At 40.7% G+C, this 22789-nt stretch overlaps 1 protein-coding gene across 12 annotated transcripts; it reads left to right on the forward strand.

The window, feature by feature from the left end:
• The first annotated feature begins 564 nt into the window (after positions 1-564).
• Positions 565-20805, forward strand: PABPC1 (poly(A) binding protein cytoplasmic 1). Of its 12 annotated transcripts, none has more exons than XM_035277558.2 (16): positions 565-828; positions 1438-1935; positions 5182-5375; positions 5574-5689; positions 8148-8287; positions 10696-10790; positions 11056-11193; positions 11385-11480; positions 15106-15378; positions 15613-15703; positions 17103-17213; positions 17295-17449; positions 18472-18556; positions 19049-19179; positions 19702-19795; positions 20741-20805. In XM_035277558.2, the coding sequence occupies exons 2-15, from the start codon at positions 1743-1745 to the stop codon at positions 19792-19794; spliced, it is 1911 nt and encodes a 636-aa protein (XP_035133449.1). In that variant the 5' UTR covers positions 565-828; positions 1438-1742; the 3' UTR covers position 19795; positions 20741-20805. The 12 variants fall into 12 exon arrangements, 11 of the variants coding, with proteins under 11 accessions (XP_035133449.1, XP_078209580.1, XP_035133451.1 ...); XM_078353454.1 differs by having other exon boundaries at positions 8148-8278; XM_035277560.3 differs by having other exon boundaries at positions 1441-1935.
• The last annotated feature ends 1984 nt before the right edge of the window (positions 20806-22789 follow it).

The raw sequence follows: 22789 nt of genomic DNA on the forward strand, positions 1-22789 counted from the left end.
GCCGGTATTTTTTTTATGACTATCAATTTAGCATTCCTATTAAAGCCCACGACTGATGTGCAGAATTGTTTTAATCATTTATCATGACGTTGTTTTAGAATATTCCCAATTTTGTCTGGTTCCAGGGCTGTGGTGCCATACAGTAGTGACTGCAACAAACCCATACTTTCAGGAAAAAACATTCATTTTTCTCCACTCCTGGTTTCTATCGCAAAGAAATGTCTGGCAGAAGCAGCACCAATCAGTGACTCCAGCCTAGCACCTTAAGAAGTGATCAAAGACCCCCAACACAGCTATTTCAAATTAAAGCCACTTTGACCAACGACAACGTTCAATGAAGACAGGGAGGAGGGTTTGGCTGAAAAAACAGATGAGAAGAAACCGGGGGGCCCTCCCTTCTCTCTCCCTCTCCCCACTGGGAGCTTTGCGGGGCGGTGCCGGGGTTCAGCGCGCAGGACGGTTGGGGGTCTCGCAGCGGGTGGCCAGGACCCGCGGCCAGTTAGGTTCAGCGAGAGCAGCGTCCGTTGGGGACTCCAACTCCCAGCAGGCACCGCTTCTACGGCCGACGCGCGTGGCGGCGCTGCCCGCTGGGACTCGTAGTGCGGTCCGGGTAGGAGAGATCTGGGAGCCACTCCGGCTCCACCTACGCACGTTTCGGAAACCGGGTCCGGAGGGGACCACGCCGGCTCACTAGTGCCCGGCGTCTCTCGGAGCGGGGGTGAGGGGAGCCAGGCAGGCCACGGCTGGAAGAGGCCTCCGGCGGACGGGCACGTGGGAGGTGGTTAGAGCGGAGGAACCCGGAAGACCCTTGCACCGCCCATCGCCGCGGTGAGGGGTTAACGCTCCTCCGGGTGGAGGCAGGGGCGGGCGTGGCTGGAGGCGGGGTCGTCCCAGCCGACGCCTCCGAGGACCGCCCGCGAGCCACCCTCCCCTTCCCTCCCCCTCCCCCACGGGCGCGACGCAGCTCCAGCTTGCTTCCCCGGCCGCGGCGCGTGCGCAAAAGCCCCGCCCATCGGAACCGGCCCCACCCCCCACACTACAGCCTCCGCCGCCGCCGCCGCCACCTTTCCCTTCCTCTCTTCTCTTTCCTCCTCCTGTTTTCTCTGCCCTCCTCCCCCTCGTCTCCGCGTCTCCTCCTCCTCCGGCGCTGACGCTCGCGTAGGGCCCTGGCGTCAGACGCGCGGGGGCGGGGCAAGTGCGGCGGGGGGTATAAGTAGAGGGTGCAGGAGGCGGTGCTTCCCCTTCTCCCCGGCGGTTAGTGCTGAGAGTGCGGAGTGTGTGCTCCGGGCTCGGAACACACATTTATTATTAAAAAATCCAAAAAAAATCTAAAAAAATCTTTTAAAAAACCCAAAAAAATTTACAAAAAATCCGCGTCTCCCCCGCCGGAGACTTTTATTTTTTTTTCTTCCTCTTTTATAAAATAACCCGGTGAAGCAGCGGAGACCGACCCGCCCGCCCGCGGCCCCGCAGCAGCTCCAAGAAGGAACCAAGAGACCGAGGCCTTCCCGCTGCCCGGACCCGACATCGCCACCCTCGCTCCCCGCCCGCAGCCGGCAGTCAGCGGCAGCGGATCGACCCCGTTCTGCGGCCATTGAGTAGTTTTCGATTCTGGTTGATTTTTGTCCCTCTGCGCTTGCCCCCGCTCCCCTCCCCCCGGCTCCGGCCCCCGGCCCCGGCACTCGCTCTCTTCTTCTCACGGAAAGGTCGCGGCCTGTGGCCCTGCGGGCAGCCGTGCCGAGATGAACCCCAGCGCCCCCAGCTACCCCATGGCCTCGCTCTACGTGGGGGACCTCCACCCCGACGTAACCGAGGCGATGCTCTACGAGAAGTTCAGCCCGGCCGGGCCCATCCTTTCCATCCGGGTCTGCAGGGACATGATCACCCGCCGCTCCTTGGGCTACGCGTATGTGAACTTCCAGCAGCCGGCTGACGGTGAGCGCCGGGTTCCGAGTGCGGGCGGGCGGCCGAGCGGCCATGAGGCTCGGGCGGTGGCGGCGGGTGGGGTAGGCCGGCGGGCCCGGGGCGGGGGGCGGGAGGGCATGTCACCCCGCGACGGCCGGCGGGAAGGCTCCGGGGCTCCCGGAACCGCCTTCCGGGAGCCCGCGGGGACCCACGCTGCCGGCAGCCGCACGCCCGGCTACTTCCTCCTTTGCTTTGCGACCATTTTCTCGGCCTCAGACGCTCTCAAACTTTAGGGTGATGACGCGCCGGCAGAGTGGGTGAGATTCGGTTCTTTTAGCGGCGCTCCCGCCAGTGGCTCTGGGCTTCTGGGGCGTCAAGCGCCGAGCTCCCTTCCCGGGTAAGAGGTGGAGGCGCTCCCACCACCCGGAGTCCTGCTGGCCCCCCAGCCTGGGGAGGAAGTGCGATTCGGTGCTCGAAAAATACCACGTGTTGAACCCTGTAACCTCGCAGGCCCGAGGCCTGCTCCTGCTCCTGGCCCAGTCGCCTGGGGGAGCCACCAGGCCTTAGAATAAAGTTCCGGTGGCAATGTGTGGTGTGGTGGTCCTCAGGCTTGGGAGTCCACTCCCCAGAACTCATCAGTGACTGATGGATGGAGAAATGGAATTTATCGGGGACCGTTGCGTTGGGGGTTCCCCTAGGTTAAGCATTTCTCTAACGTTAAAAGGGCAGGGTAGGAGGAGGGGATGTGGGTTCTAACCACTCTGAAGGCCAGTTTTCTCAGGCAACTTAGACCATTTTCAGTCAAATTTTATCTTAGATGCACAATACTGACAGTTTTCAAGTATGTTATTTGTTACCTTCTGAAATAGTTCCTGTCGTTTTGAGGGACTTTTCTTTATAGAATAGCCAATTTTGGCTATAAAATGTTACTTTAGTGTAAAACCGACTGGACCATTCTTATCTGTAGCACTCAAGTAGTTAAAGTTTCTCTTATTTTTAAAAGTGGCCCATGATACTTGTAAATCTTGGGAAATGACTGAGTACAAATAACGGAGATTAAATTGAGCTTGAAATTTTGGGGGGAATGCAGCTAACTTTGTGCTTTTATTTTGAACTTAAACAGTTAACAGAAACACAATTTTGTAAATAATATCTATGGTCTGTTGAGTTGTTAGGATGTTAGATAAATTGGCTCTGAGAAGTCAGCTTCATTCCATTTTACAGCCCAATTTTTTGCCTTTTTTTCCCCTACAATCTGGCCGCTTGAATAGGTGTCAAATAATCGAAATACGAAGAATTCATTTTATGTTAGTAGAAAAGGCCTTAAAAGTGGAATTTAAACTTCTATTCCGTTCATTCAGTAGAACTTTGGGTACTGATCAGCTCTCACTGTGTAAACTTGATACTGATTTTGGAAGCGAAATATTGAGTGGCAACACTCAGAAGTTGTAAAACTGCACTGCGGGTTTCCTGCCCTTTTGCTCTGTAAGCAGTAACTCCAAATGTCACTTAGTAACAATTCTTGTCAACTTTAGGCAGGATGTATCAATGCTTGTCAGATGGGGGTAGATAACTTTGGGGCAAGTTATCACAATCTGAGGAGTCAGGAGAGAAAATGTGAATGAATTCTAGAGACCATGAAATGGTAACTTGGAAGTGTTACTCTTTCTCAGCTTAACGTTTTTAAATCCAAAAAACAATTTTTAAATTTCTTGAGATTGAAAAGTTAAACTTCAGGTTGCTGTGGTTACAGTGTACAATATATATTAGCAGTCTGTACCAGTAGACCAGTACCCTAACTACTCAAAAGAAGATGGCAGGTATCCGTTTTCCATTTTATCTAGTTTCTGTATGTACAATTTACCATCCTTCCAATTAATTAAGTGGCTTTCTTGTTCTTATTTTTTATTTATTTATTTATTTTTGCCAATCAGTTTGAGTTTATAAGGTTGCTCAGGTTAGCCTTGAACTCATGACCTCGCCTTTGCAAGCGCCACGACCTCGGGCAGGAGCCACTTTGGACCCCTCTTGTTCTTATTTTTTAAATAAAACTTATTGCTACATTAATAGGCAGAACAGCTTCTGAAAGTGACCAATATTCAACTTCATCTGAAGAGGTGACTCATTAAAAAATAGCTCAAGCAAAGTCAGCTAAAAAAAAAAACAAAAAAAAACAAAAACTAGGGAAACTGAGTAGGTGTGGTTAATTGATAATGAACTAACAGCTGATTATCACTGTATTCTAGAAGCTGGAACTTTCATTTATAAAAAACAGGTGGCTGGAAAATTCGTCCTGTCAATAACTTCAAATGTATATTGGCATGGAATTTGTAGAAATTGTTTCAGGCCTTAAAAAGGGATCGTTTACCTCTCTTCCAGGACTAGTATTTACTTAAGGAGGTGTTGTTTCGTTTAGAGCCTTTAATGGTACCAGGTATACATAATTCAGTCCTTCATAGACCCTGAAATTGTAGATTTTGAAATTTTCTAGCACTATTCAGAAATAACTAAATCAGTTGTTAAGTCAGTGATCTAAGGTGAAATTGATTTTATGAGTCAAGAAAGCATTAATAGTGAATTCTGATTATTGCAGCCCTAATGTTTTTTAAATTCTGTGATTATGAAACCGAGTATGTCCAATGTTATCAAAAGCATGATTCAGATCTTGGTCTAGCCTTTCATTTTTTTATAGGGTAATATAGGAAGTTGTGCCTTGAATCACATGAAATCTCCCCTTCCCCCAGTAATTCAGAAACTTTCGTTTTTTGGGAAATGGACTAGTTTTTGTATAATATTGGTAGTCTTTAGCAATGAAATGACCAATTTTAGCAAGTAGTTGGGAAGAAGTTAAAATATTTAAATCTGTAAACTACCTTCAGCTTGTGGATAAATCTATTGCTAATAATGTCTTTTATATTGCTCATTAAACAGATTGTATGTGAAGGAATCTGGATTTTATGTTAACTAGGAACAAAAGGTCCTTTTAGATTTAATGGCAATTAAGGCAAGAGATTGCTTCAAGAATTCATTAATTATTGGCAATATAGCATCCTTTTATATATGAGAAATTTTTTAGGCTTCGGGTGCTTGTCTTTGCTTTATACAGCTTAGGTCACACACTAGTATGTGGTACTTGAAAGGTCTAGCTATCTTGAAGCTTAAAGAGGAGTGTAAACTGTGAGACCATGTGTCCACCCACACCACTCACCATAGTTTATATAAGTATCCAGCAAAAATTTTCAAGTAATGTTGACTCTGAAAATGTCTTTCCTGCAGCGGAGCGTGCTTTGGACACCATGAATTTTGATGTTATAAAGGGCAAGCCAGTACGCATCATGTGGTCTCAGCGTGATCCATCACTTCGAAAAAGTGGAGTGGGCAACATATTCATTAAAAATCTGGACAAATCCATTGATAATAAAGCATTGTATGATACATTTTCTGCTTTTGGTAACATCCTTTCATGTAAGGTAAGCCGAAAAATGTCCAGTAAACATGTTTATATTGTTGAGCTACTTTTAGTTTCGTGCTTGAAATAGGACCTGTGCTGTAATGGATATCTTGTATTTCACAGATATCCAGGTTGGGTGGCTAACAGATTGTCTCTCAACACTAACGAATGTTAAGTCAATAGCAAATAAAGAAAAATGGGTATGTGTTTTCCCTAGGTGGTTTGTGATGAAAATGGTTCCAAGGGCTATGGATTTGTACACTTTGAGACGCAGGAAGCAGCTGAAAGAGCTATTGAAAAAATGAATGGAATGCTCCTAAATGATCGCAAAGTGTAAGTGTAAATATCTAGAATCTTATTTTTAATAGTTCCAAATCCATTCATTTTAAAAGTTAATATATTTGTCAGGGAGAAGTTAGATACACATAAGATAAAGGAAAAAATATTTTAAAGATGAGCAACAAAAAAGAAAAGTTAATGTAGTTGAATTCAAGAGTGTAAATAAGCTGATCTTGATTTTATAATTGCATTTTCTACACATTAAGTGTGACATACAAATAACAGGCTTAATATAATTGATCAACATTCAAACCAAAAGGAAAACAAGACAGGTAAACAGGAATATGAAGCTTTTTCAAAATGAGTGTGTAAGTGAAAAATTAGGAATCCAGACAAACCTAATATTCATAATTCCTGAGGTACTGGTAAAATTAGCTCATTTTATAGGTGAGAAAACTCAAAATAATTTGCTCTTATGTACTGTTAAAGAGATGATCTGGGATATACACCCAGTATGAATTCAGAGCCCACGCTTTCCGCTGATACTGCCGTGATTTATTGATGGAAGTGTAAAAATAAGTGGAATTAAATCAGGTTTTCAGGGTTTATCTGTCCTGAAGTATACTTAATTTTTCTTGAAATATACTAATTTTTAAAAGTTGTAAGTTTTAAAATTAATGTCACTGATAAAACCTTTTGCATACGGCTATTTCTACTAGTTCACATATTTTTTTCCTGCTGCTGAGATGTCTCTGCAAAAACAATTAGATTTTCTGATTTGTCAAAGGAATGGCAAATCTTAAATCTTTTTATCCCTAATGCCAGTGGATTACACTTAATCTGGGCAGATTCAGCAATAAGGTCATGATCTGTGCATTCTTGTTGCTGTGTAAATGGCAATGATGGTATGCACATTAGATTTGGTTCTTAGGAGAACTACACAACTCTTGAATGTGTGTTAGATGCATTAAGATCTAAGCCAATTCTATGATTAAAGAAAGACCTTGTAACAACCATACAAGTCAGTAAGAAAACCACCAACCCCTCAATAATGAGCAATCTTTACCAAAGCTAATTCTTGTAGTCTTGAAATTGACAGACATACAGTATTATAAAACTCACAAATGCCTGTCAGCAGTGCTTTAGGAAGAAAGAAAACAAGCCCAACACTGGCAGGATCCAGGAAAGAATGATATACTGCTGTTTTGAGTAAAAGCGATATAATCCTTTTGGAAATTTGTAACTGTCCTAAGAACAAACACACGTGTCTTTCATAAAGTTACAGCTTTACTGCAGTGTGCCTTTATTCCCAGCTACTGGTAAGCTGAGGCAGGATGTTTGCGCCAAGGCTATAGTGTGCTGTAAATAGCTGTTACACTCCAGCCAGGGCAAAATAACAAGAGTATGTCTCTTAAAAAGTTGCAGCATTATTTACAAAGCAGAAAGTGGTGCTCACACACAATAAAATAAGCCCCCATTGAGAACATTTGTGAAACTAACAGCATGGCGAAGACCAACCATATTTTGTGGGGCAAGAAGTAAATTACTATTCTACTTTTCAGTTCCAAAGCTAGTTTAGAGATAAGGAGATTTAGATGGTTAGGATGAGATTATGGTAGATGGTTTTTCCTTCTACTTTGCTATTTATTAAAATATGCTATGACACATGTGCTACCTTATTTTTCTTCAGTGATCCTTGTTTTTTTTTTTGAAGACATGGTCTCTTCTGTTGCCCAGGCTGGAGTGCAGTGGTGTGTGCAATCTCAACTTACTGCAACCTCCGCCTACTGGGTTTAAGCGATTCTCATGCTTCAGACTCCCAAGTAGCTGGGATTACAGGCATGTACCCCTATATCCAGCTAATTTTTGTATTTTTAGTAGAGATGGAGTTCCACCATGTTGGCCAGGCTGATCTCAAATTCTTGGCCTCCATGATCGTCCCACTTTGGCCTCCTAAAGTGTTTGGATTACAGGTGTGAACCACTGTACCTGGCCTAGTGCTACTTGTTCTGAATTACTAGTAAAAGGAAAATTTAAGTTTTAGTGTCATTTTGTTGAAAATGTACACTTAAGCGGGCTGTTCTATGTTAGAGTAAAGGATTGGGAAGTTTAAATTCTTATTCTAGAAGATAGCAGAGAAAGCATAAGGGCCACTTTGAAATGAAAGCAGTGAAAGGTTTTTAATTTGATAGAGGTCTTTTTATTGGCATGGTACACGTACATTTCCACTCATTTATATTGATGGGTGTGATCCCTTTAACCTTGGGTTAGTTAGAGAAGAGAGAAATATATATTAAAAGAAGTATTTCTTTTTTGGTGATTATAGTTAAGAGGTTTATTTATATATGTCATGGTGTCATATCTTAAATTATAGCCCTATTTCTATTTTGTAGTGTGCTTTTTAATAGAGATTCTGAATATTCTTAGTAACAAGAAAACCACCCTTGAGACTTAACTGATCTGAACTTTATAGAATATAATCTAATATTATAGTTTCTGTATATTTTACTAGATTTGTTGGACGATTTAAGTCTCGTAAAGAAAGAGAAGCTGAACTTGGAGCTAGGGCAAAAGAGTTCACCAATGTTTACATCAAGAATTTTGGAGAAGACATGGATGATGAGCGCCTTAAGGATCTCTTTGGCAAGTTTGGTAATGTGTCTGAATTAAATTTTTATACACACAATTGGAATTAATGCTCAATGTTAATTTTAGCTAGTACTTTATATTTAAAAAGTCAATAAAATTAGACTTACATGGTACTTTAAAAATATTTGTGGTTATTTGAATTAAGCCACTGTCCATCTATTACATACAAAGTAGTATAAAGCAAATAAGTAGAATTCTATTTGTGTTAAAGGTTAATAGCATTAGATTAGCACAATAAGATACGACCGAGTAGTTCAGATATAAGAGGCTGATATACAGCTTCTTAATGTAGTTAAATATTTTAAAATCTGAACTACTCGGTCATACCTTATTGTGAGATATATATATATATATATGCATGCAATTAGAAACCCCATGCCATCAGAGGCGTACATTTGACACAGCCAGCCTGTGGTGGAATGCAGTCTCATAGGAAAATACAGCTGGTGAGTCTACGTAACATCGTGTTTGTGCAGTTTAAAACAATGACTTTAAGAGAGGAAGCAAAAAAATCCAGATTTTTTTAGTGATACCACCTTGGTATTTAAAATACTTATTTCCTGCATCGAAAAATAACTTCATAAAACTTGAAACTAATGAAACACAAAGCAGTCTTAGTTTAGGTAGGGGTGTAACAGATCAAAAAAATTTCTAATGTACATACAAACGATTTGCTTGACCCCGCCCTTCGCATTTTTTTGTTGAACTTAGAGGTGGCTTACTTTTTTTAGTATGTCAAATAATGAAATAGGAAATCTAATACATTTATTTTTTTTGACGAGATCGCCCTGTCACCCAGGCAGTGGGTGCCATCTCCACTAACTGTAACCTCTGCCTCCTGGGTCCAAGTGATTCTCCTACTTCCACCCCAAGTAGCTGGGATTACAGGCACATGCCACCACACCTGGCTAATTTTTGTATTTTTAGTAAACACATGGTTTCACCATGATTGCCAGGCTAGTCTCAAACTCCTGACCTCAAGTGATCCGCCTGCCTCGGCCTCCCAAGGTGCTGGGATTACAGATGTGAGCCACTGTGCCCAGCCAGGAAATCCAATACCTTAATGTCATGCTAGCATGCCACTCACACTGAGCCCTCCACTACTTAAGCAAAAAATGCCATTTTGCACAAAGATGATATAAAATGTAGAAAGTGACATCATGTTTCACATCTCACCCCAAATTGTCTTTAGCTACTGCCTTTTATATATTTCAACTGTTGTGCTTCTTAACATCTTTTAATTAGAAGCTATTTCTGGACTGGGCATGGTGGCTCATGCCTGTAATATCAGCATTTTGGGAGGCCAAGGCAGGCGGATCACCTGAGGTCAGGAGTTCAAGACCAGCCTTGCCAACATGGTGAAACTCTGTCTTTAAAAAAAAATCAAAACTATTTCTAAAAGTTGATGTTGTTAACTACCTACCCCATGAATAATGCTATATAAGTTGACCACAAATATGTAAATACATCAGATATTTTCTTGACTTTGGCCTCAGGAGAGAGGCACATTCAGAAGAAAATCTGACTTTGCCCATACACCTTCTAAATTTCTGTAATCGAATGTGATTTTTAACCTTTTCTGCCCCGCTTGCCTGAGACACCAATTGCCTCAGTTATCTGTTTCTCTCACTTTAGAGGGAGTTGGGGGGAAAACATGTGTTCAGAACTAAAGGCTTCTTCCTCCAGGTAATTCACCTGTGTCTTTTTTTTTTTAATTTTTTTTTTTTTTTTGTCTTTCAAATTCCTAAATCACCTGTCTTACCAAAGAGTCCAACCCATGTATTCCCTCCACTCCCTATTGAAGGTGGGCCAAAGCTTAATAAATGCTTGTTTCTTAATATAAAGAAAATCAAATTGGTCTGGCACAGTGACTCATACCTGTAACCCCAGCGTTTGGGGAGGTCAAGGAAGGCAGATCACTTGAAGCCACAAGTTTGAGACCAGCTTGGGCAACATAGCAAGACCCTATCTCTACAAAAAATAAGCCAGGCAAGGTGGTATGTTGGCCTTTAGTCCCAGCTACTTGGGAAGTTGAGGCAGGAGGATCAGTTGAGCCTAGGAATTGAGGTTAAAGTGAGCTAGCTATTCATTGTGCCACTACATTCTAATCTGGGCGATGGAATGAGATAGTATCTTTAGAGAAGAAAAGGGGAAAAAGGATTCCTCTAGGAGGAGGAATCCTCTTCGGGGAGAGAAGAAGGTATTAACTTTCTGAATAATAAAGGCTCTTTAAGTAGAAAAGTATACCTACCTGGGGCATAGAAGGCTGGGAGGGAGGAATCAATTTATGGAGTTTTGAAATTTTTTTAATCTCATTTTTTAGATGACTTTGTGTTTGTATGTTGAAATTTGAAATGTATAACGTAAATGTTGTAAGGAATATCTTTGATTTATTTAAAACAATTTTTTAGGGCCTGCCTTAAGTGTGAAAGTAATGACTGATGAAAGTGGAAAATCCAAAGGATTTGGATTTGTAAGCTTTGAAAGGCATGAAGATGCACAGAAAGTAAGTGATCTGTATTCAGGAGGAAGGGGGTACAAATCTGAGTTGTTCTTGTGTTGAAATTAATGTACATACTATTTTACATGTTTTTATATTTTCAGTTATTTGCATTTTATGCATTAGTTTTGAGAGCATAAATTGGTAGCTTATATTGTCCCAAAATCTTGAGGTTTTGGAATAGCTTTTGTGACTTAACAAAAATTCATCTTAACTGTTAATGAACTTTTAATGAAAAGTTTTGTGATTTTTTTGTTGTTGTTTTTGGAAGGCTGTGGATGAGATGAATGGAAAGGAGCTCAATGGAAAACAAATTTATGTTGGTCGAGCTCAGAAAAAGGTGGAACGGCAGACGGAACTTAAACGCAAATTTGAACAGATGAAGCAAGATAGGATCACCAGATACCAGGTTCATTTTTAATTGAACAAGCAAAATAAGACAGGGATGACGAATCCTATTTTACATTCATTTCAGTTACTGCCAGGTAACTGGAGGGTTTGAGAGGGGATAGGAGAAGAAACATGGGATAAAATAATAGGAAATATACTTAGGTACAACCATGGTTTTCTTTTTCTATAATTTTCTTTTCTTCTTTTTAGGGTGTTAATCTTTACGTGAAAAATCTTGATGATGGTATTGATGATGAACGTCTTCGTAAAGAATTTTCTCCATTTGGTACAATCACTAGTGCAAAGGTAAGAGCATATGGTGTATTTTTTTGAGATTCGTGCATACAGATATATGTATATAAATTTTGCATTAATACCGCCACTAGAGAGTGCTTCATTACCTCTAAAACTTATATTCACGTTTGAAGTAGTTGTGGCCTAATGTTTAACTTTTAAATGGTAAGTTCTGAACCCTTTGCTAGGGAAGGGTGCGTTTGACCATTGTTATCCTCACATGATTTGCCCTATTCCAACAACTAGTTACGTTACTGGTTAAAGAAAGCAATTTATTAATCGTTGCTATAGTTCTGATCTGTTCATTTCTACAATTCATTCTAGATAGTCAAACCCCAGTTCCTTCTCCTGCCCTCTAGCAGTAAGGATAGAGATCATATTTCCTTTTACTTGAAATCAGACATTAAGAAACAAACAGCAGTAGTATTCTAGTACAGATTCTGAAATACTGATTTAAGAACTTCTGGATGTTTTTGTCCAGTGTCTGTGGGCCAAGAGTTCCTCTGTATGTGAAGTTTTGTGCATATGTAATTTTGCTGGGGTGGGAGAATAGTACATAGGAAAAATTACAGCTCAACTGAATTGGAATGACGCTGGCCTTTCTAGTCAGTTTTTCCTGGCAAGCCCAAGGAAGCTTCTGTGAGAGTGAGGAAGTGTTAGAGGAAAGGTGGATTAGTACAAGTAAAATTCAAGTGCCGTGGTTGTCTTGTGTTTCAGACTACTTTTGTACGAGTACTTGGAGTGTGGTAGAATTTATTCCTGAATGTTTTTGTCTTCAGTGTGTTCCCTGAAAGTTGTTTAGTGTTGTGTATCAGTTTATTTTGAATGTATGAAGCATGCGTGTTTCTCTGTTTCTTGAGACAGGATCTCACAATGTTGCCCAGGTTGGAGTGCAGTGGCATGGCGCAATCACAGCTCACTGCAGCCTCAACCTCTCCTGGGCTTAAGCCAAGCTTGTCCAACCCACTGCTTGCAGGTCACATGCGGCCCAAGACTGCTTTTAATGCAGTCCAACACAAAGTCTTGGTCTTATGAAGAGGTTTTTTTTTTTTTTTTTTTTTTGAGATGAACTCTCACTCTGTCACCCAGGCTGAGTACAGTGATGTGATCTTGCCTTACTGCAGCCTTCTCTGGAGTTCAAGTGATTCTCCCGCCTCAGTTTTCCAGGTAGCTGGGATTGCAGGTGCCCTCCACTATGCCTAGCTAATTTTTTGTATTTTTAGTTGAGAAGGGGTTTCACCATGTCGGCCGTACTGGTCTTGGATTCGTCCATCTCAGCCTCCCAAAGTGCTGGGATTATAGGCGTGAGCCACTGTGCCCTGCCGATTTTACATTTTTAAAGCTGATCGGCTTTATCGTTAGTGTATTTTGTGTGCGGCCCACAATAATGATTCTTCCAATGCGGCCCAGGGAATCCAAAAGGTTGGCCACCCCTGGTAAGCGGTCCTCCCACCTCAGGAACTGGTGTAACCCAGCAAATTCTTTTAAGTTTTTTGTGGAGACAAGGTCTCCCTATGTTATGGTCTCAAGCAATCCTCTGGCCGGCCTGATTTTCAAATGAGAATCGTCTTTTTAAAAAAGTTTTATTTAGAGACGGGTTTATGAGACTGGCTAATTTTTGTATTTTTGGTAGAGACAGGGTTTTCACCATGTTCCCCAGGCTGGTCTCAAACTTGTGGCTTCCATGTGATCCTCCTGGGTTTAAGTGATCCACCTGCCTTAGGCTCCCAATGTGCCAGGATTATAGGCATGAGCCACTGGGCCCGGCCTGTTAAGTCTTTTTGAAAGTCCTTTGTGGATTACATCACTCGCTGTTTTCAGGGAGGAAAAAAGGGCGGCAAGAACTTATTCTGGAGGAGGAAGAGGTCATTATGTTAATCTAATAATGCTTGCTGAAAAAAACAGATTCATCAATTAAGACAAGGGTATAAATTGAAAGGTGACTGCTCCATTCTTCATTTTCGGTCTGTAGAGGGAGTTAAGTTTGGGTATCCTGAATTTTCCATACTGTTCAAACACAAAACAGATTTTAGAAAATGGGGTCATACTGCACATATTCTGATTGCCTTTTCACGTAAAGTCAGATCTGGATACGTATTTATTTCTGGTATTTTTTAAATCAAGGGCTGAATATTCATGACATATACACATACCACCACCATAATTTTACTGTACCTGTACTGAAACATTTGGGTTGCTTTGCATTTTTATTCCCGGTGTTAAAACTCATTGCTCCAATGCGTCTTGCATCTAAATTTCTAGAACTGGAATTACTATTTAGTGGTAATATGTATTAAAAACTGAGACAACCAGATTGTCCACAATGGATGAACAAATTTCTACTGGTCTAAACAGATTTGTCAGGTAGAAACTAGTATTTCTTCTCTCCAAATGTGGACTTTAAAAAAAAAATTAGTGATATACTTTCATGTGTTTACTAGTTTTCACCTTTGCTTTATTTTTATATTGGGTTTGTCTGTCTGTATATTGATTTAGGGAACATTGGTTTTACTTATTTTTTTGAGACGGAGTTGTGCTCTAAGTGAAGCAGTGCAATCTTAGCTCACTGCAACCTTCACCCCTTGGGTTCAAGCAATTTTACTGCCTCAGCTTTCTGAGTAGCTGGGATTATAGGCACCCGCCACCACACCCATCTGATTTTTATATTTTTAATAGAGATGGGGTTTCGCCATGTTGGCCAGGCTGGTCTCAAACTCTGACTCCAGGTGATCCACCTGCCTCGGCCTCCAAAAGTACTAGGATTACAAGCATGAGCCACTGCACCAGGCCAAACATTAGTTTGATATTGGAAATACTTTCTTCAGAGTTTTCTCTTTATAGACTTCACTTGTGATGTGTGGTTTTTTTGTTCTTGTTGTCTTAGAAAGGCTTTCTTCTATTTCTACATATTATGTTCAGATTCAGAATCTACCTGCGATTTAAGATTTTTTTCAGTGTAATGTGAATACAAGAGTTTTTCTACCTTAATTTTTTCATTTGTTCCAGTGTGTCATACATATATTGAGTAGCCCAAAGTTCTTTATTTCCCCACTACTTTAAAATGTTAACTTTAACACACCGAATTCCCATAATTGTGTGGGTATATTTCTGGACTCTGTTTATTGCTGTTCGTTCCTCTGCCACTCACATACTATGAATTTAGTTCTATAGCATGTTTATATATATTGCTGGCCTAGCAAGTGGTTCTTTGCAAGTCTTCATTGCTCATATTAAAGCAATTTGTAATCAATTTTAGAAGAAGCTTCCTCTTGAATGTTGTTTATACCATAATATTTATGGATCCTCTACTCTTGAATGTGAAAACTAAGATGTGGGTATTGTAAGATTCAACTACTTTTTTCTCAAAGACATAGTCAAACATCTTGTCAGCTTGAATTGTTAGATAATTAAATTTTAATATTGAAAATCCAATCAAATTCAATGTCTAAAATCTTTAAAAGTTGCTGGACTTAATACTTGGATATTAAGGAAAAATCGTGAACTCAGTGAATATGAGATGATTACACATTAACAGCGTTTAGTTATTTGATTCAGTGATTTATAATTGTCTAAAAGGTAATGCTCTTTTTTGTGCCTCATTCTTCCATTGCATTAACTTTTTTTTTTCTCTTAATAGGTTATGATGGAGGGTGGTCGCAGCAAAGGGTTTGGTTTTGTATGTTTCTCCTCCCCAGAAGAAGCTACTAAAGCAGTTACAGAAATGAACGGTAGAATTGTGGCCACAAAGCCATTGTATGTAGCTTTAGCTCAGCGCAAAGAAGAGCGCCAGGCTCACCTCACTAACCAGTATATGCAGAGAATGGCAAGTGTACGAGCTGTGCCCAACCCTGTAATCAACCCCTACCAGCCAGCACCTCCTTCAGGTTACTTCATGGCAGCTATCCCACAGGTAGGTTTTAGGAGGGAACCAGAACCATGAAGGTTTTCATATTTGGTCATTTCTAGTATTTTTTTGTTCCCCCAGTCTCTAATATAAAAAACATTAAGAAATGTAATTATGATTGAGTTGGGAAAAATGCTTGAGTATGAAGGGCTGGTAAATGTTTTGAAAAGGAACATATGATTTGTTGCATTGTTTGCTTTTATCTTCAGTGAATAAACTCGTGCTTTTTTCCCTCTGCAGACTCAGAACCGTGCTGCATACTATCCTCCTAGCCAAATTGCTCAACTAAGACCAAGTCCTCGCTGGACTGCTCAGGGTGCCAGACCTCATCGTAAGTCTTTTTTCTTTTAATTAAGGTTGGGAATTGAGTTAAAAATACACATTGGGCAAATCCACTCTTCTGTGTCAATGTTAGGTTAACTGTTGCATTTCACATAATTTGTGGTTATGGATGTTCATTTTTATAGCATTTAAAAATCGTTCTTTACCATTCTTTTCACTTAGATAGTAATGTCTACACTGGTTTGATTTCCCTTTAAAAAAATTTTGGGAATCGGTATACAGCTCTTCATTTCTTTGGTTTTTTTTTGAGACAGGTTCTGGCTCTGTTGCCCAAGCTGGAGTGCAGTGGCTCAATCTTGGCTCACTGTAGCCTCCACCTCCCAGGTTCAAATGATTCTTCCTGCCTCAGCCTCTGGAATACCTGGGATTGCAGGTGCCTGTCACCATGCCCAGCTAACTTTTTTATTATTAATAGAGACTGGGTTTCACCGTGCTAGCCAGGCTGGTCTCAAACTCCTGATCTCAGGTGATCTAACCACCTTGGCCTCCCAAAGTGTTGGGATTGCAGGTGTGAGCTGTGGCACCTGGCCAATTTTATATTTTGTTAGGCAGTATTATTAAAGGTCTTGCCATCTAATTGTATATGAGAATCAGAGTACTGTGGAAACAGCATGTTACATTCCAAGAGCACTTAAGAGTTTATATTTCAGATGAGTCTCACTCTGTCTTCCGGGCTGGAGTGCGGTGATATGATCTTGGCTTATTGCAGCCTTCACCTCCCGGGTTCAGTTGATTCTCCTGCCTCAGCCTCCTGAGTAGCTGGGACTATAGGCGCATGTCACCACACAGCTAAATTTTTTTTAGTATTTGTAGAGACGGGATTTCACTATGCTGTCCAGGCTGGGAGCACTTGGAATTTTATGATGTTTCAGGTATATTTATAAGTACTCCTCCTCATATGAATTAATGCATTTACTTATTGATGCTCTGAGTCTGGGGAAATGGCAGGTGTAAGACTCAGCTTTAAAAAGTTTAAAAGGGAAATGGCTGGGTGCGGTGGCTCGTGCCTGTAATCCCAGCACTTTGGAAGGCCAAGGCAGGCAGATCACCTGAGGTCAGGAGTTTGAGAACAGCCTGACCAATATTAAGAAACCCTGTCTCCACTAAAATTACAAAATTAGCTGGACATGGTGGCACGTGACTGTAATCCCAACTGCTAGGGAGGCTGAGACAAGAGAATTACTTGAACCAGGGAGGCGAACGTTACAATGAGCCAAGATCATGCATTGCACTCCAGCCTGGGCAACAGGAGTGAAACTCTGTCTCAAAAACAAACAAGAAGAGGTTGTATTTGGTCAGTTCTACTCTTCAGATTGAAGAAAACAGGATGAACACTTTTCATTCAGTAAATTTTCCCAGTTAATGTATGTTCAAATCTTGAAATACAGCATTCCAAAATATGCCCGGTGCTATCCGCCCAGCTGCCCCTAGACCACCATTTAGTACTATGAGACCAGCTTCTTCACAGGTTCCACGAGTCATGTCAACACAGCGTGTTGGTGAGTCTTAACCCTTCCTTTAAAAATTGATCACCAATTTGAAAGAGCAAGATAAAAATACAAAATCTTCTTATCTTGTAGCTAACACATCAACACAGACAATGGGTCCACGTCCTGCAGCTGCAGCTGCTGCAGCTACTCCTGCTGTCCGCACCGTTCCACAGTATAAATATGCTGCGGGAGTTCGCAATCCTCAGCAACATCTTAATGCACAGCCACAAGTTACAATGCAACAGGTATGGATTTAACGATTTCTCAATAAAAATCATATTTCTTGGTTGAAATCAAAGATGTGAAGAAAGCAGGGCACAGTGGCTAACACCTGTAACCCCAGCACTTAGGGAGTCTGAGGCAGCAGATTGCTTCTTGAGACCAGGAGTTTGAGACCAGCCTGGGCAACATAACAGGAACCTGTCTCCATAAAGAAAACTAGCCTGGCGAGGTGGCACACGCCTGTAGTCCTAGTTACTAGGAAGGCTGAGGCAAGAGGATTGCTTGAGCCCAGGAGTTTGAGGCTACAGCAAGCTGTAATGCCTGCTGGGTGACAGCAAGACTCTGTCTCAAAAAAAAAAAAAGTGAAGATAGCTGTGTGATGCGTTTTTGAGAGCTTAGGCTATCTGGAACATCCTGCTAATATGATAGTATGTAAAATGTCTTATGCTTTAAGAATAGGACAAGCAACCAGAAATCCACATCCTGAATCACTTGGGTGGTTTGAGAGCTTTCTTTGTAGTTGAAGGAAAGTTTATTTTGGGAGATTGGGCTTACTTTTTTACTGACCCAGAGGCCAACACACAATGATAAAAATGTGATTCCAAAGAATACTCTGGGTAAAAAGAAAATGAAATTAATCAAAAGTGGTTATACACATTTGATCGTATATGTGTTTTATATATAAAACAAAATTTACTTTTTTTTAGTTAACCAATTCTACCTCAGCCTCTGTCGTAGCTGGGAGTTTTGCCACGTTGGCCAGGCTGGTGTCTCGAACCCCTGACCTCAAATGATCTGCCCGTCTTGGCCTCCCAAAATGCTGGGGTTATAGGCATGAGCCACCATGCCTGGCCTAAAACAACTTAAAAGTAGCTGTGATATATAGTACATAGTAATTACTTTGGCCTCTTTCTAATTCACTCACTCAGCCTCCTTACCTCATGTTTTGATGGATGTCTACCATTTCAGCAGATGTTCATTGATGACTATTTGTATTTGCTTTTTTTTCCTGTGCTTTACACTCTTGTGTTCTTGTTCTGTCTAGCCTGCTGTTCATGTACAAGGTCAAGAACCTTTGACTGCTTCCATGTTGGCATCTGCCCCTCCTCAAGAGCAAAAGCAAATGTTGGGTAAGTACCTTCGTCCCACCTTGCCAATTCAGAGAGACTAGAAAATATAGGAATCATTAGGTACCCTTGTGCCTTAAAATTGACAGCTAGGTCAGTGGAAGTGATCTGAATTGGCATGAATGATTATAATAGCACAGTTGGTCTGCCTAATTAAAACCACTGGAAGGCCAATAAGAAAATGTATTGTTGATAATGAAGAGGGTAGTAAGGCATTACTCAACATGGACACCCACTACTTTGAGAGAAGGAATTTGAAGCAATTGAGAGGAAAATTTGTGATTTTGTCTAAACACTGATTTAACAAACCTAATGGTAAAATTGCTTAATTGGCAAACCAATAATGTCAAGAATGCCTTGTCAAAAATTGCCCTGTGGCAGATTTTACTCTGTTCTTCCCATGAAGACACGATACAGAAGTATGGTTCAGTGTGTTAATTCAGTGCAATTAAAAGGTTTTTTGTTGAAGGGAGTTTTTGAATGTTTTGTTTCTAGGTGAACGGCTGTTTCCTCTTATTCAAGCCATGCACCCTTCTCTTGCTGGTAAAATCACTGGTATGTTGTTGGAGATTGATAATTCAGAACTTCTTCATATGCTTGAGTCTCCAGAGTCACTCCGTTCTAAGGTAATTTAAATGTATCATTTACCCAGTTGCCTCTTACATGGTTATTACATGGCTTTTTATAGGGTCTTAATTCTACGTAACACATTATATATCAGCCATGTACAATTGTAAAGTCTGCATAATAACCTATGGCACTATTATCCCATTTTATAGATAGGGAACCTGAAACAGGCTGAAAAATTTGCCAAATGCTCACACAGCTGTTAAGTGACAGAACCCTGGCTTCAAATCCAGACAGTTCCAACAGCCATACTCTCAACTGCTGCTGCTTTCTCTAGTGGAGAAAGAGAAGTATTTTTTGAGGGTGGCGAGGACAAGGAAAGAGAAGTGCAAGGAGGCGATTGAGTAATTCTAGAATAGTGGTGTAATGGAACTCAAAATTGAATATAGTTTAACGTAACAATTTTCCCTTTCATCTGAGGGAAGAAGCTTACCTTTGTTGGAAATTAGTGTGTTGTCAATATGAAACTTCATTACCGTTCCTCTTCTGAGCCAGTTTATCTTTGTTTTCCCCCTTCTTAGGTTGATGAAGCTGTAGCTGTACTACAAGCCCACCAAGCTAAAGAGGCTGCTCAGAAAGCCGTTAACAGTGCCACCGGTGTTCCAACTGTTTAAAGTGAGCTTTTCCCCCTGCTTTGTTGTTTTAAGCTTGTTTTCTTCATGCTCAACTGTTGAGCATATTTTGAAATATACATAGCAAAAGATCATTTCAGTTCATTTAAATGTATTGCTAATTTTTCAAGGAAAAGTAGAGCTAACTATAGAGGAATTAAAGGAATTTTACCCGTTAATTGTTGGATTTTTAAAATTCCAGCACTACCAGGGTTTTCTTCATTCTTTCTTTCTTTTTTTTTTTTTTCCAAAACAGTCTTGCTCTCTTGCGTAGGCTAGAGTGCAATGACGTGATCTTGGCTCACTGCAGCCTCCACCTCTTGGGTTCAAGCAGTTCTCCTACCTGGGCCTCCCAGGCAGCTGGGATTACAGGCCCATGCCACCACGCCCAGCTAATTTTTGTATGTTTTACTAGAGTCGAGATTTCGCCATGTTGGCCAGGCACTCCTGACCTCAAGTGATCCACCCACCTTGGCCTCCCAAAGTGTTGGGATTACAGGTGTGAGCCACCGTTTCTGGCCAGATTTTGTGTAGTAATATATATTAAATGGCCTGTCACAGGTTGGCTTTCATAATTATACCTTTCCTTATTGGGTGGTGCTAAATAGTTGCCCTTGGGCCTCTATTACTGTCTTTCATTATTCCTAAGAAACTGAGTAGTGCAGCCAGGATCAAGACCAGGGATTGGCAAATCTTTTTTGTAAAGGGCCAGATAGAAATATTTTGGGCTTTGAGGACCATGTTATCTCTGAAATGATCTTGTTCCAGTGCTAGTTACCACGTCAGAACAAACATAGGCAGTGTGTATACAAAAGAAAGGAATGGCTGTGTTCCAGTAAAACTATAGATAAAACAGGCAGCCACACTGGATTTGGCTAAGGGCTTTAATTTGCTACTAACAAGTGATAGTCCTGGTCTTAATTTTTTTTTTTTTTTTTAACATTTACAGATTGATCAGGGACCATGAAAAGAAACTTGTGCTTCACCGAAGAAAAATATCTAAACATCGAAAAACTTAAATATTATGGAAAAAAAACATTGCAAAATATAAAATAAATAAAAAAAGGAAAGGAAACTTTGAACCTTATGTACCGAGCAATTGCCAGGTCTAGCAAACATAATGCTAGTCCTAGATTACTTATTGATTTAAAAACAAAACAAAAAAAAAAAAAAATAGTAAAATATAAAAACAAATTAATGTTTTATAGACCCTGGGAAAAAGAATTTTCAGCAAAGTACAAAAATTTAAAGCATTCCTTTCTTTAATTTTGTAATTCTTTACTGTGGAATAGCTCAAAATGTCAGTTCTGTTTTAAGTAACAGAATTGAAAACTGAGCAAGGAAACGTAATTTGGATTATAAAATTCTTGCTTTAATAAAAATTCCTTAAACAGTGCACAGTTTTGCTTTTTTTTTTAGTCTTTGTAATTGCCGTGCATAAATAGGTAATATCTTAATGGTGCTGAGCTGACATAAGAATCTTCGATGAAAAGTGTACTGTTAAAGTAAGTTAAGATGTCTGTTGGATTTCTATAAAAGGCACAAGACAATTCCTCTAGTTCATTCCATGAGTTAAGGTTTCCATACGGATTGAACCAATCCATATTTGTTAACATGATAATAACATTTCATGTACAAGACTCACACCCATCAACTTTTAAAGATAAGCCAGTTTATGGGGTATTTTTTTTGTAGGGTCGGGGGTGGGTAGAGATGGGGATTTTCCTACTTTGTCCAGGCTGGTCTCATTCCTGGGCTCAAGGGATCCTTCCGCATGAGCCACCATGCCTGGCACACCGGTTTATGATTATATTGAAGTTTTTAGGCTAGGAGATTATTAGCTTAAACTCTTAGATGATTTAAAACAGTAACAGATACTCTTGAAGAGGATGTAGACAATATAGATTTGGTATAATTTTAATATTAAAGTGTTAAAAGGATTATTTTTAAACCTTATTTTTTTAAGATTTTTAATTTAATTCTGTAGTTCATGATTGTGATTTAATTTTAGTGTAATACCCAAAGTACTTGCTAAAGGTAAGATGAGGGGTTCTTTTAGGAGGATGGTACAGAATATCTGCCTTAAACTGATAAGTCAGGCAATTTGCACTTTTGAGTTTTAACTTCTAACCCATTCTCTGGACTGCTGCCAGAGTTTCTTTATTTTTTATTTTTTGAGACAGAGTCTTGCTCTGTTGCCAGGCTGGAGTGCAGTGGCACAATCCTCGGCTTACTGCAATCTCCGCCTTCCACCTCAACCTCCCAAGTAGCTGGGACCACAGGTGCGTGCCACCATGCCTGGCTAATTTTTTGTTCTAGTAGAGATGAGGTTTCACCATCTTGGCCAGAATGGTCTCGTTCTCTTGACCTCATGATCTGCCCACCTTGGCCTCCCAAAGTGCTGGGATTACAGGCATGAGCCACCACACCCAGCCAAGTTAGCTTTCTCAATTTAAACATGATTATCTCATTCCATGCTAAATAAGAAATAACTCTATTAAGCTTTGGGATTAAATAAATATAAACGAAACCCTAGCCTGTGACAGTGGCAGCCTTCCCTGCTGATGAGGTCTAGTAACTAGAATGCATTTCACCGTGGCTTCCTCTTGAAACCCAAGATAATACAAACTCCTCCATCCTCTTACCATGTAGCATAGAACAGTGCATCCAGAGGGCATTCTAGTCGTTTTGTATTTTGCCTGACCATAGAGATACCCTCTCAGGGGCTGATGGTTCATTACAGTTTCTTTTGATAGATTTTCTTCATTGTGTTAAGGCAGAGAAAAACCATATTTTTCAAAATTGTAATACAAAATGGTTGAGATTTTAAAAGAGCAGGCTACTTTGAGACTCTCGAAGTCAGATCTATAAAGTTCACACACTAGTTTCAAACTTTAGTGTCACGTTGGGTTCACAGCTTTGTATGTTAGGTAGCAGGTTGGAACTCAGTATTTGTTGTCTGTTCTTTAAATGTCTGATATTTCAGATGTAGCAAACT

This window comes from Callithrix jacchus, chromosome 16 (assembly GCF_049354715.1).
Source record: "Callithrix jacchus isolate 240 chromosome 16, calJac240_pri, whole genome shotgun sequence".
NCBI lineage: Eukaryota > Metazoa > Chordata > Mammalia > Primates > Cebidae > Callithrix > Callithrix jacchus.

Coding starts and splice junctions, on each gene's coding strand:
- PABPC1 (XM_035277558.2), top strand. CDS start 1,743: ATGAACCCCAGCGCCCCCAGCTACCCCATGGCCTCGCTCTACGTGGGG. Junction 1,936..5,181: donor CTTCCAGCAGCCGGCTGACG/GTGAGCGCCGGG, acceptor TCTTTCCTGCAG/CGGAGCGTGCTTTGGACACC. Junction 11,194..11,384: donor ATAGGATCACCAGATACCAG/GTTCATTTTTAA, acceptor TCTTCTTTTTAG/GGTGTTAATCTTTACGTGAA.